Below are 13,302 nucleotides of genomic sequence, written 5' to 3' on the forward strand. Positions count from 1 at the left end.
AAGACTAGGTTTATCTTGGGGATCCCTAGGTGGCTCAGTGCCTGCCTTCAGCCCAGGGCGTGATTCTGGAATCCTGGGATCGAATCTCATGTCAGGCTCCTGCGAGCCTGCTTCTCCCTCTGCCTGTGTCTCTGCCTCTCTCTTTCTCTTTGTCTCTCATGAATAAATAAATAAAATCTTTAAAAAAAAAAAAAAAAGGCTAGATTTATCCCTTTTTTTTTTTTTTTTTTTTTTATGGATATTTACCAGAGTCCTTTTTGTTCTCTTTAGTTAGTAGAGTTATTTAAACTTTACAAGATGCTTTTGAGGGATCCCTGGGTGGCGCAGTGGTTTAGCGCCTGCCTTTGGCCCAGGGCGCGATCCTGGAGACCCGGGATCGAATCCCACGTCGGGCTCCCGGTACATGGAGCCTGCTTCTCCCTTCTCCCTCTGCCTGTGTCTCTGCCCCTCTCTCTCTCTCTCTCTCTGTGTGACTATCATAAATAAATAAAAATTAAAAAAAAAAAAAGATGCTTTTGAGATAGTATAAAAATTTGTAGGGTTCCAGAATGCTGTCATCTACCTACATGTGGGTGAGATGGTGAGGAGTCTCAGCCAGTCAGAATACACTTGGTTTCATAGGCTTTACCCTATACCTCAGAGAGGTCTCCCCACTCACTCCGGATGATCCTTGTGTTCGTGTTTCATGGGGCGTCCCACAGTCTGGTCCATGTTGACACTCCTGAAAGGCTTCAGTGCTGCACTGCCTGCATACCACACTTGTGCTTTTGTTCTTACTGATGATTCTTCTTCCTATGCATCATGCAGTCAGCTGGTCCTACTTGAGTGTGGTATTGGGCCAGAGGGGACGATGGTGGTTGTGACCTTCTCCCTCTTTGCAGGATGAGCAGAGTGCCGTCTCCATGTTAAAGAAGCACCAGATTCTGGAGCAAGCTGTGGAGGACTACGCAGAGACAGTGCACCAGCTCTCTAAGACCAGCCGGGCCCTGGTGGCTGACAGTCATCCTGAAAGGTGAGTCCTGTTGTGTCAAGACGAGACTGGCCTGTCGGTTCCTCCCAGTGAGGGTCTTCTACCCTGACCCAATGCAGATGGAAATGGCAGCGTCCATCTTGGATAACTGGTGATCTAGATCTTTGGAAAGCATCTTTCAAATAGACCCAGTAGGCCTGTGCTGAATGGGAAGGGTGAACTGTTAACATTAGGAAATTGTCTTTGTGGGTTAAATATCTCCTCTTGAAAAATGATTGGTATCACAAGTCAGAAGTATAGATTGACCTGCACAGATACAGGTTATCAAAACCTACCTTTGGGTTGAAAGTCATCCAGTTTAGTTAAGTGATTACTTTTAGGAAGAATAGTAGACAAGGATACACAGACCTGTAAAATAATAGGGCTCCCACAAAGAGTTAGATGGTAACACTTCCTCACATTATCAAGTCCTTCAAGCACCTTGGGAATAAAAAGAAGGGTGTGTGGTACTTCCCTACTTTATACCACACTCACATACTAATTTTAATGGCAGTCATTTTAGGCTTGCTATGTAACTGCCTTTTATAACTCAGAAAGGAAAAGAATCGGCTTTGTGCATCACCCAAAGCAAGTTGAAGATACCAGTCAATGGCTGTGTTGGTGAAAGGGGATCTTCATGTATTCGTGATAGGATTCCCAGAAAAGTGGCCTTCCTAGTCTCTAGCATCGAGCATCAAGAAGTCTTGTCCCTTTGATTTCCTGTTACAAGAAAGTCACTCTCAGGACCTACCTGACAGGAGCGGCCAGGAGCATGCACCCCAGAGAAGGGGGAGGTGTGTGCCAGACAGGAGTATCATCCATCCCTTGGGTCACATGATTCTTAAGAATGGAAGATGGCTCCTGGGTTTTGCATTAATTTTTAACGTCAGAGGAAATCCTGACTTACAGAGCCAGCAGTTCAGAGAGTTAGGGTTTCTCCTCCCTGCCTCTATCATCACAGTCAGGATGGCCTTCAGCCTTAGTTATTGTGTTTTGTTTACATGTTGGCTCTAAATTACTCAAGGTCAGATTTCAGAGTTTTATTTTTTAGGCTAAATAGGTGAACCAGAAGTTTCCTTCAAGAAATTTTATGTAACATGCTTTCTTGGCATTTCCACTTCATTTGTTTTCTCCCTGAAAAAAATTTGACATTGAAGGTCATTTTCCTGCCGCCCCTCCCCCCACCCTCTGTTCCAGTGAGCGCATCAGCATGCGGCAGTCCAAAGTGGACAAGCTGTACGCCGGCCTGAAGGACCTTGCTGAGGAGCGGAGAGGCAAGCTGGACGAGAGGCACAGGCTCTTCCAGCTCAACCGGGAGGTGGATGACCTGGAGCAGTGGATCGCCGAGAGGGAGGTGGTCGCAGGGTCGCACGAGCTGGGACAGGACTACGAACACGTCACGGCAAGTACCCTGGGCAGAGCAGACGCGGCTGTGCCACGTGCACTGGGCATGGGCGGCAGCTGGACTCCTTATCTGTGAGCACATCAGACACCTTGGACTCTCGTCACGGGTCACAGGGTTTAGTTTCAGCTCAGCTCTTTTATCACCAGGCAACTTTGACTTAGCTTGTTCAACCTCTCTGTGCCCTTTTCTCCAGTAGTGAAAGGAGATGGAGCCAGGGCCTTGCTCTGCTGCAGTGAGCAAGAAGGAAGCCTGATTGAGTTTTTAGAGCTAAGACCTGTTAAGTCATGCATATTACTTGTTTCTTTCCAAAGGACGTTCATGTGATTAAGAAATAAAATGTTCACAGTAGTCTCACTGATTTTTTTTCTTTTTTTTTTTTTTTTTTTAATGCTCATCACCATTTCAGATGTTACAAGAACGATTCCGGGAATTTGCCCGAGACACAGGGAACATTGGGCAAGAGCGCGTGGACACGGTCAATCACATGGCAGATGAACTCATCAACTCTGGACATTCAGATGCCGCCACCATTGCTGAGTGGAAGGATGGGCTCAACGAAGCCTGGGCTGACCTCCTAGAGCTCATTGACACAAGAACACAGATTCTCGCTGCCTCCTATGAACTGCACAAGTTTTACCACGATGCCAAGGAGATCTTTGGGCGCATACAGGACAAACACAAGAAACTGCCCGAGGAGCTTGGGAGAGATCAGAACACAGTGGAGACCTTGCAGAGAATGCACACTACATTTGAGCATGACATCCAGGCTCTGGGCACTCAGGTGGGTCAGGGAGCTGCCCAGGGTCGTGGGGAGCGTCTTTCTGCATCTCTGAGCATCTCTCTCCATTCCTTGGCTCCTCAAAACGTGTTTCCAAGAAGTACCCAAATTAAACACACACATTGTGAAAATGCTCCATCTGGGAGAACTCAAGTCTGTGACGTTCACAGTGCACCACATGCACAGACATCATTAAATGACCATCTCCACAATTAAACCAGGCGCACATGCAACCATTTGCAAGTTACAGACCTCTTCTAACAAGAATTTGTATTATGTTAGCATAATCATTCACCCAGAATCATTTGCACAATAATATCTTATTATTTTCCATCCACCAGGATCTAAGTTATATGTTGGGAAAGAGGGAAAACAAGAATCTAATGTTTTAATACACCTGGTCTCCCCACTCCCCCACTCTGAAATGGCTTTCAGAGACTTTCTTTAAAAGATGCTTGACATAAAAAAGAAAAAAAAAAAGATGCTTGACAGTGATAATAGCACAGCAGTGAGAACCTGTCGTATAATCACTTCCTAATCTCTGCGTAGTTTCTTATTTAGTCTTAGAGTACTTTTAGATGAGAAATCAGTTGTATCTTTTTCTCATAGATTTCATGGTTCTAGGGACAATGCCAGCCCTGAGAACCTTAGGAGTTTTGTTCTTGTCACGAATGTGTTGATAATGTAGGGCAGGGATCAGCAAACTTTTTCTGTAGAGGTACAGATGGTAAATGTCTTCAGCTTTGTGGGACATATGGTCCCTGTTGCAAATCCTCAGCTCTGCCAATATAGCATAGGTGGCCCTAGACGATATGAAATGAAGGAGCTTGGCTGTATAACAGTAAAACTTTATTTCTGAAAACACGTGGCCCAGATTTGACTGTGGGCTGATCCTGATCCAATGCCACCAGCCTTACAATTTCCGGTGTGCTTTGGGGTTTGTTCTCTGGAGGGCACCACCTTTGCCACCATTGTCTTCTCCCCTACCCTGAATTTGCTGCTTCTAGAAACAGGTCACAGTCGGTCCTCCCTGCAAATTTTTTTAAAATTTTATTTATTCATGAGAGACACAGAGGCAGAGACATAGGCAGAGAGAAGCAGGCTCCATGGAGGACTTGGGACTCCAGGATCATGCCCTGGGCCGAAGGCAGGCACACTCAACCACTGAGCCACCCAGGGGTCCAGGGGTCCTTCCCTGCAGATTAAATGGCTTCAGCTCTTCCACCTTCCACCAAGGAGGTAGAAGGTATGGAAAGCATATTTAAAAAGAGATGCATGGAGTGGCTGAGGGTCTGCATGAAGCAGAGTTTAAAAGGTCCACCATGTATCATAAGGATTTCTGATCTTCCCTTCAGAGCTCATGGACTCCCCAGCTCTGTGACAACTTGCCGTATTCAGAACCTTGTCAGCTTCATGTTCAGGGGCTTTCATTGTGTATAAGGTCCTGGGGAACCACGTGGTTACATTCTCACCTGTGCCTGGAGCAAGGCCCCTGGAGAGGGGCAAACCCCAGTTTGAATTGAGGCCTGTTGTTCTGGATCGCTGCAAGTTTAATTTATTTCCGTTCCCTAATGCTTTGAGGATTGAGATGTTGGTTGCAAAATATATATTCCAATAAGAGCTAAGTGTTCTCTAACTGTTATTACATAGAAAAAAAGAAAGCTGGGGGAACTTTGGGAATGCCTAGAAGCAGAGCTAGAACACAGCTTACTGGCAGGAGGTCTTCCCTCTGCACCTGTGAACAATCACTTAGTTTTAGAACTTCCAAAGACTCTACAGATGATAGAGTTTTGATCTCTTTTTTTTCTTCATTAAAACCCTTCACCTTGTAAGACTCAGATTGCTGAGGGTGAGGGAGGGCAGGAGTCCATCCACTCCCTTGAGTCTTTTAAGTGTCTGTCTCACTGTACCTGCTGGATGAGGCCATTTACAGCTCTAGAAGTATGCATGCCCCTTCTGCAAATACAGACCCAGTCCAGATTCCTTGTAACAATTTTTTTTTAAGATTTTATTTATTCATGAGAGACACAGAAGAGAGGCAGAGACACAGGCAGAGGGAGAAGCAGGCTCCATGCAGGAAGCCCGATCCCAGAACTCCAGGATCATGCTCTGGGCTGAAGGCAGGTGCTAAACTGCTGAGCCACCCAGGGATCCCTTCCTTGTAACAGAATTAGAATAGAGGGAGGCCCTTGGTACAGGCTCACAGAAGCTAGTGGTATGTCCTTCCTGGTCATTTAAATCCTGTGCCAGCCTAGTCTCCACTCTGCATGGGAGCCACAGGACATTTGCCCCCAGTAGTGGTCTTCAGTGACTTCTCAGAGCACTAGTTCATTTGAGGGACTTTTGTGATCCCTCCTCCACCATGTTTTTGGTTGGTTGGTTGGGCTTTTTTTTTTTTTTTTTTTTTTTTTTTTTTTTTTTTTTTAGAACAAATTAAAAACCAGAGGCACAGGAAAGCAGGAAAGGATTTTGGTTTTTTGTTTGATTTTTTTTTTAATTGTTGGTAAAAGATTTGGTTTATCATATAGGAAATTCATTTTTCAAATTATTTCCTACGAATTTCCTATGGTAATTTGAATTATACCCTGAGCCATAATCATAGAAGATTTCTAGAAGTGAAGATGTGGAAATCACATCCTCACAGAAAACAAACCCTATTGATTCTTTGCATCTCTTAGAGGAATTTGTTTTCCTTATGTGCCTCCACCTAAAGTCCTTTTGTGTGGTCAGGGTCAACATCCACCTCCCTGAAAGTGCCAATGTTGTCCATCCTTACCCCTTTCTCCCCATGTATATCCCCTAGGTGGTAACTATCTGCATACTCCCCTCAAAGACCTCTAAAGGCTCCTGTAGTCTGGGATGACACTTGTCTGTGGACTTTGATCACACAACCTCAGTAAATGAAGATTAAATGTATATTCTCTTGTATATGTGTTTTATTAGATGTTGCATACAGTATGGCACTAGTAATATATATAAGAGGAAGAAGTCTAAAAATACAAAATAGCCACAGTTATGACTTTCTCTTATAAAGGCCTATCTCCCTTCCATTCCCCCTCCAAAAAAGGTGAAAGCCAATCCTTGTTTTTCCCCCTTTATTGCTCAGAAAGTAGGTATTAGGCACACTGTCTACACTTTCCTTTTTTCTACAGAGCCATCATCCTGGAACACTTTACATGAGTATGTAGAGCCCTTCCTCATTCTTTTCCATGACTGCAGAAGAGCCTCTTGTATGAATGTGCCATCGTTATTAATGTAACCAGATTCTCACCGATGGACATTTATTTTCAGTTTTCTGCCTTGACAGACACTACTGCAGTAAATAATGTGTATTTCATTTCCTAAATGTGAATAACTATACGTAGGATAAATTCCCCAAAATGGAATCATAAAACCAAAAGGTACCTACATTTGTAATTTTGATGCATGCTGCCCATGCCTTCTATAGGAGCTGTAGCCCATTGTCCTGTCCACAGTCAAATCTAAAATCTACTCACTGGCAGATACATCATCGGACTTGAATTTTTGCCAACTAATAGATGACAAACTACAGTATCTCCATGGAGCATCTTTTCCTAAGACCCATTTGCATTTCCTGTTCTGCAAAGTTTTTATTGAAATTTGGCTAGTGAAAATGTCACCTTCTTGGATGTCAGTCAGGTTTTTTTTGAGCTATGTTAGATATATTTTTGTTTTTCTTCTTTTTTCTTTTTTTATTTTTTGTATTTTTGTTTTTCAATTTGAACTGGCCCATGTGAAAGCTCTTACAGCAATAATAGCACATAACAATGGAAAACTTGTTTTCAGAGTAAATTCTTCATGGCTGTTCCTTGTTCATGATTTAAAACAAAAACAAAACCTGTCTGTACCTTGTAGGAGCATGTTACGTGTTGATTTTTAAATATGTCTGCATATGTCCTCTGTGCTTTCTGTACCATCTTTATATCCCAGGCTGCCTCCAGCACACCTCACTCAAGTCTCCTGCCTGCATTCCCGTAGCATATCGTTTGTCTTATCATTTACACTGAACTCAGTAATGCAGTTCAGTACATTTCTGGTAAACTTGGGTTTTTCCAGGGTGGATCTCCCCAATGAAATTGTGAGCTTCTTGGGGTGTAGGGGCTCCATTTTGACTCAGTGCCTTCATTAGTGCAAAACAGCGTGTGGTGTGCGTGAAGGGAGCAGTGGGGCAATGGAGAGAAGGCCCACCCATCTGATCTGACTTGTCTCCCCCTGTGGCTTTGCAGGTGAGGCAGCTACAGGAGGACGCAGCCCGTCTCCAGGCAGCCTATGCGGGTGACAAGGCTGATGACATCCAGAAGCGGGAGAACGAGGTCCTGGAAGCCTGGAAAGCCCTGCTGGATGCCTGTGAGGGCCGCAGGGTGCGGCTGGTGGACACGGGGGACAAGTTCCGCTTCTTCAGCATGGTGCGAGACCTCATGCTGTGGATGGAGGATGTCATCCGGCAGATCGAAGCCCAGGAGAAGCCAAGGTAACCCTCCTGGCCTCCTGTGGGTGAGAGGAGATCCAGCTTTGCTGACCCCGGGTAATTGTTAGAGGGATCTTCTAGAGAGAACCAGGGGCATCTCCCAAGAGCTTCGGGGCCAGAGCAGAGGTGGTGAGGGATTTGGGAGCAGCGTTAATTGCTTCCTTTGTCTCCAGCCCACAGTTACCAGGGAACCAGAACACAGTGTTATCCAACCCTCTCTCCTACCCCCCAGCCACCACCCCCATGCTCCACCCTAACTTCTGCCCTCCTGCCCTTTCTCTGAGCCTCATGCTTCATTCAAGTAGTCCCATACCTTGGGTGTGACTAGCTCTCTTCACTGGAATGAGGTGGCTTTTCTGTGTCTGAGATTAAAAAACACTCTGTCCCTTTTCACATGCATTTCTAAAGGTATCTCATCCTCACCATCTGCTTAAATGGTGCCTTGAGACAATTATTTAATATTTGTTCCACATCTTCTCTTTGGCCATGTTTGCTGTAAGGCAGTGGAGAGCAGCTAAAGGACGAACAGGCAGGCACAGGCACAACCTCCAGTCCACCCCTGCCAGCTCCAACCCCCGCTGTAATTAAGAAGAAATCTTTTATTACCGTATATATAAAAAGCAGTTGTATTTCCCAGGTCAGGACTTCTAGGTTTTGATCCCTGAAAAGTTCTAACGGCGTTACAGTCATTGATTTCCAGGCTGGTTCCGGCTCTGTGTGCCTCTTTGTGCCTGGATAAGGAGGAGTTATCAGCTGCTCTTTGGGACACACATGTCCTGAACTTTTGGCACTAACTCCTGAGGTACAAAATTGTGAACAGAAATTCAGTGGTTTTTCTGGCACCTGCCTAGCAACCATTTTGAATTCCTCAAATGAATGCACGTGGACACCCGCACACACACGCAAACGAGAGAAGCTTTATGTCGCGTTAGGTTGCATTGCTGGTCCTGAATTAGACTGTCATTATGCATCCGCTCTAGTGACCCAGCCTGAGCCCAGACTGTGAATCAGACCTGAAAGACATACTATGCTGTTGAATAGTTTCCTTCAAATTAATTGTGTTTTGAAACCTGCACGTTGATCTGGAAAGCTTGATCTCCTGAAAGAGGTATTATTTATGTAATTTTAGGGATGTATCATCTGTTGAACTATTAATGAATAATCACCAAGGCATCAAAGCTGAGATCGATGCTCGTAATGACAGTTTCACAACCTGCATTGAACTTGGGAAATCCCTGCTGGCGAGAAAGCACTATGCGTCTGAGGAGGTAGGACGGCTCTTTGCTTCAGACCCTGGGGTGAATGCAGCGGTCTGAAGATGGAAGATGACTTTGTTTTGTCAGTATGTACGTATGTGTATATGTGGACACATACGTGAGAAACCCGTATTCATATACGTGCATGCTCGCACATATTTTGAAATCCTTTGCTCCTCTCCTGTGTGTGGAATAGTTATATGGGAACACTCTTGGCCCAGAGCCGATGAGTCTGGCTCAGAATATAGTTTCTGCAGGCCCCAGGCAGAAGTGCCATCTTTTGTCACCTCCTCCATCAGTACTCATCCCTTTCCTGTCACATGTGCCCTAGATCAGTTTGCTGTTAGTGGAGGGTTGTTAATTCAAGTTAGGAGGATGGTAATAAAGGGATAAATGATGAGTCAGCATGTGGTGCCCTTGAAGGGATAGGGTGTTCTCTCAGAGAGGTCAAGGCTTTGCCCCTCTCACCGTGCATCTCTCCTGAGTGTGATAGCGGTGTGGAGCCCCTGAATCTGGAGGGGGCTCAGCAGCTTTGGGTGGTGCCTAGGCTGCTTCTCAGCCCCTCTGGAAGGCCTGTTGCCATGTTTTTCTCTCCAGTACATAAATAGACTGAGTAGTCCTTAGGGATTCCCTCTTTTAGTAGTGGTCTCTGCAGAAAATGTGTTTTTCTTCTGCAAAGTGGTCCACTAAGGAGAATGCTAAGAGGACGTGTACAATCTGTTAAGATGTCCCTGTTTTCCTCCTTTTCTCACAGATCAAGGAAAAGTTACTGCAGTTGACGGAAAAGAGAAAAGAAATGATTGACAAGTGGGAAGACCGATGGGAATGGTTAAGACTGAGTAAGGACCTGCTTAATCTTCCCATTCTTTTTTGGGTGTCCTTTGGCCACATGCAAGTTTAGTTTCCTGCTGTGATTTGATATATTATCACGTAATGATTTTTGGAGTCCTAAATGCTTCTTTCCTAATGCCGTTTCACCATTTCATGCTAAGTATTTTTAAGTAGTTCCCTGTGGCATATTCATTATTTTTATCCCATGATTGAGCTCAGTGTTGTAAGTGGGATTTGGGTATTCGTCAGGAACAGCATGGGAATGACAATTTGATCTCTCTCTGGGACATTCCAGCTTGAAGTCCCCTCCTCTAGCTATCTTTAAGAGGAAGTATTACTACAGTCAAGAAGGTAGAAAGTTGTCCTGGTTAGTTCTTATATCTGGTGCTCTTCGTGGAAGGTTGGTAACTTAATAAAAGCTACCAACTATAAAAGTTTTACAGTGAACTGGGCATCATTCTAAGTGTTGCATATGTTTTTCTGTATTTACTCCCCAGGGGACCCTCTGAGGAGATTCTAATTTTAATCTGATTTTATAAAGAATATATGAGGCACCACAGAGTTTGTACTGTGCAGTATTGGGAATAGCATTTAATAATAGGTACGAACACTGAAGGTAGCCCAGCTCAAGCATTGTTTACTATATTTTGCCATTCTCTGTCTGGGGCCCTAGCCTCTGCTAGTATAATAGAAGCCCATTCTCAGAGACCAGGGGTGCTCACTAGAAACAAAATCTGGGGGTTTTTTTCTAAAAGGTTTGTAAAATGTCAGATGAAGGCACCTCACCCTTTTGGGCTACAATCCTCTTTTGAAAAAGAAATCCCGCTCTTGACCATTCTTTGAATAGGATTTGGTCTATAAATTTTGAGAATTCCCAGGGCACGTTGACTTCAGCAAAGCCTGTATTACTCCTCACTGTGAACTAGGCATGAGGTTGTATGCTGGCATATGTGATGAGGGGATGAGCCCCTGGTGCAGCAGTGGCATCTTCTCCTTGTGGCCTTGTTGAGGGCTGCCAGACTGCTGAAGAGAGGCAGCTAGCAGCTCCTGGCTGCCGTTGCTGCCCACAGTCCATTTCTCGCCCGTATAGCCCCAAGCATCACCACGTGGCCACGATGCAAAGCCCAGTTCTGACCTACCCCTCCCTTAACCGCAGTGCGTGTCCTACTGTTTCTACTCACATGTGGAGGAACAGAATGAAGAAAGCAGAAGCCTCAGTCCATATTGTCCCCACTTTTAGAGTGCTCCCTGTATCCTTTCCTCCCTCTCAGCCTCCAAAATAAAACCTACAGCTACCACCTCAGGAAGGGGTGGTGGTGAATGCCTGCTTCATCAGCGTGGTCTGGTGGTGTGTGAATTGAATTCCCTCGGGGTCTGAGGCTCTGGTCACTGAAGTAGGGCTGGGTGAGTAGAGCATACCTTCCAGGCCTGCGCTGTCCACTGTGGTAGCCCCTGTCCACATGCGGCTCTTGAGCACTTGAAATGTGGCTGGTCCCAATTGAGGTGTGCTCTCTATATAAAACATATCAGGTTCCAAAGACATAAGGAAAAGAAGTTCTGTCTCAGTCTTTTTTTATATCACTTACATGTTCAAACAATCATTTGCTCTATCAGGTTTTCTAAAATATACTTTTTCATTTCACCTATTTTCAAGTTTCACCTGTTTATTTTCTGCGTGGCTACTAGAAACGTTAAAGTTGACTTTGTAGCCCGTATCACACATCCGCTGGGCTGCACTGATCTAGGCTGCAGACTGGCTGTGCGGGCAGCTGCCACCAGAGGGCAGCGCCGTCCCCCCCCCCCCCCCCCCGCCCAGCACCCTGCTGGCCCGCTCTCACTCTTGGTACCCTGTGCAGTTTTGGAGGTCCACCAGTTCTCACGGGACGCCAGTGTGGCTGAGGCCTGGCTGCTCGGGCAGGAGCCATACCTATCCAGCCGAGAAATAGGCCAGAGCGTGGACGAGGTGGAGAAGCTCATCAAGCGCCACGAGGCTTTTGAAAAATCTGCAGCCACCTGGGACGAGAGGTTCTCCGCCCTGGAGAGGCTGACAACGGTGAGTGGCCGCTGGCTGCTGGGAGTGCTCTGCCTTTTGGTTCTCCTGGGCAGCTTCTGTTCACCTCCTAGACCTGAGAGTTCATATTATTGCCCTGTTTTTAGAAGCAGTGAGGACCTACCTGAAATTGGTTGTTTTCTTGGTACAGAACCTGGGGAGGCTTCCAGGGCTACTGTTCACTCAGTTGCTTCCTGAGTACTGAGATTTGTGATCACTTTTATAATAGCTGCCTGCCTGGGAATTGATTTTGATTGATTGGGGTTCGCTTTTCTCTTTTGGTCTGCTTTTCCTCTTAGATCTCAGAGAAGCTTTGGTTTATGGGGGACCTTAGCCATATAGTTTCAGATTTTTCAGAATTAGAATTTCTATCAAGTAGTAGCTGACTCTTAGACCATTAAAAATTCTCCCCACTCTGAATCATTTCCTCTGCCACCATTAAATTAAACCTTTTAGGATAAGGCTTGCTCACTGGTGTTTCCCATGACACTTGCACTTCTGGTAGAAAGCTGATTCTTTATGATGTACAAAAATGGAGTTCTTTCCAATTTCTGCAGTTCTGGGATTTAAAACATATTTGCATACTTTTGTGTTAAGCAGAATATTTTTAGTGCATACCTACTGCTTATAAAATGGCTTAGTTTCAGTTACTACTCTGTGGCTTTTTGTGCATGTTATTTGACTTTGGGCTAAACACAGATGCCTACTGCAGCATAAGAAGCCTCTCAGTGGTGTTTGTCTGAGCTCTGATGGGAAATCCAATGGAGAGCCTCATGCTTGGGTACCTTCTCCCTGAGCTAAGTTGAGAGCTGCGTAGTTTATTTAGAAATTAAGCCCAATGTTCCAGGCGATGCACAAACCCATGGAATAGTCCTGTGTCGTCACTGGGGTCTGTTTCCTGTAGTTTGAGGTTATAGCTGCAGTTCCCATGATCCCAGTGCCAACCTGCTGGGTGTCCCGTGTGATCTCACATAGACACCTGAGACCAGAGGGCTTTCTGGATTCCTCTAGTACCCTTTCTATGAGAGAGTCCAAGTTTGGGGCTCTGCAGAACATTATCACGTTCTCCCTCAGTTGGAGTTATTGGAAGTGCGCAGACAGCAAGAGGAAGAGGAGAGGAAGAGGCGGCCGCCCTCTCCCGAGCCGAGCACGAAAGCTTCTGAGGATACTGAGTCCCAGCAGCAGTGGTGAGTCACAAGCCACCTGCACTGCTCGAATCTGAGCTTCACTTGCAAGTGAGCTTCGGGGAGCATCTTTGTTAAGCTCACCACACGCACATCTTGTTAATTCTGTAAAGCATTTAGAATCTATGGTTACCCCAGATAACACTGGAGAATACGGACTTGTCCGCTGTCACACTGGTGTGTAGGTGGCAGAAGCGGGAGGTAGACAGCTCCCATTCCACTGCTTGCACACACATGCACATGTACACACTCACTCGGAATTTCCCTGTGAACCACCTGGATTTTAGGCCAGTGGTTATG

The 13,302-nt window shown here is 45.5% G+C and overlaps 1 protein-coding gene across 11 annotated transcripts in view; it reads left to right on the forward strand.

Moving 5' to 3' along the window:
• SPTBN1 (spectrin beta, non-erythrocytic 1) overlaps positions 1-13,302 on the forward strand; it is a 197,487-nt gene that overhangs the window by 170,672 nt on the left and 13,513 nt on the right. For all 11 annotated transcript variants that reach the window (XR_012003462.1, XR_012003463.1, XM_072768372.1 and 8 more), the window contains 8 exons: positions 882-1,012; positions 2,207-2,411; positions 2,821-3,195; positions 7,440-7,684; positions 8,811-8,949; positions 9,692-9,776; positions 11,625-11,821; positions 12,893-13,005. Coding sequence is in view for 9 of the 11 variants with exons in the window: in XM_072768372.1 (XP_072624473.1) it covers positions 882-1,012; positions 2,207-2,411; positions 2,821-3,195; positions 7,440-7,684; positions 8,811-8,949; positions 9,692-9,776; positions 11,625-11,821; positions 12,893-13,005 (1,490 nt within the window). In the remaining 2 variants the exon portion in view is untranslated. The remainder of the gene's footprint in view (positions 1-881; positions 1,013-2,206; positions 2,412-2,820; positions 3,196-7,439; positions 7,685-8,810; positions 8,950-9,691; positions 9,777-11,624; positions 11,822-12,892; positions 13,006-13,302) is intronic.

The sequence above is a fragment of the Canis lupus genome, chromosome 11 (assembly GCF_048164855.1).
Source record: "Canis lupus baileyi chromosome 11, mCanLup2.hap1, whole genome shotgun sequence".
NCBI classification, from domain to species: Eukaryota; Metazoa; Chordata; class Mammalia; order Carnivora; family Canidae; genus Canis; species Canis lupus.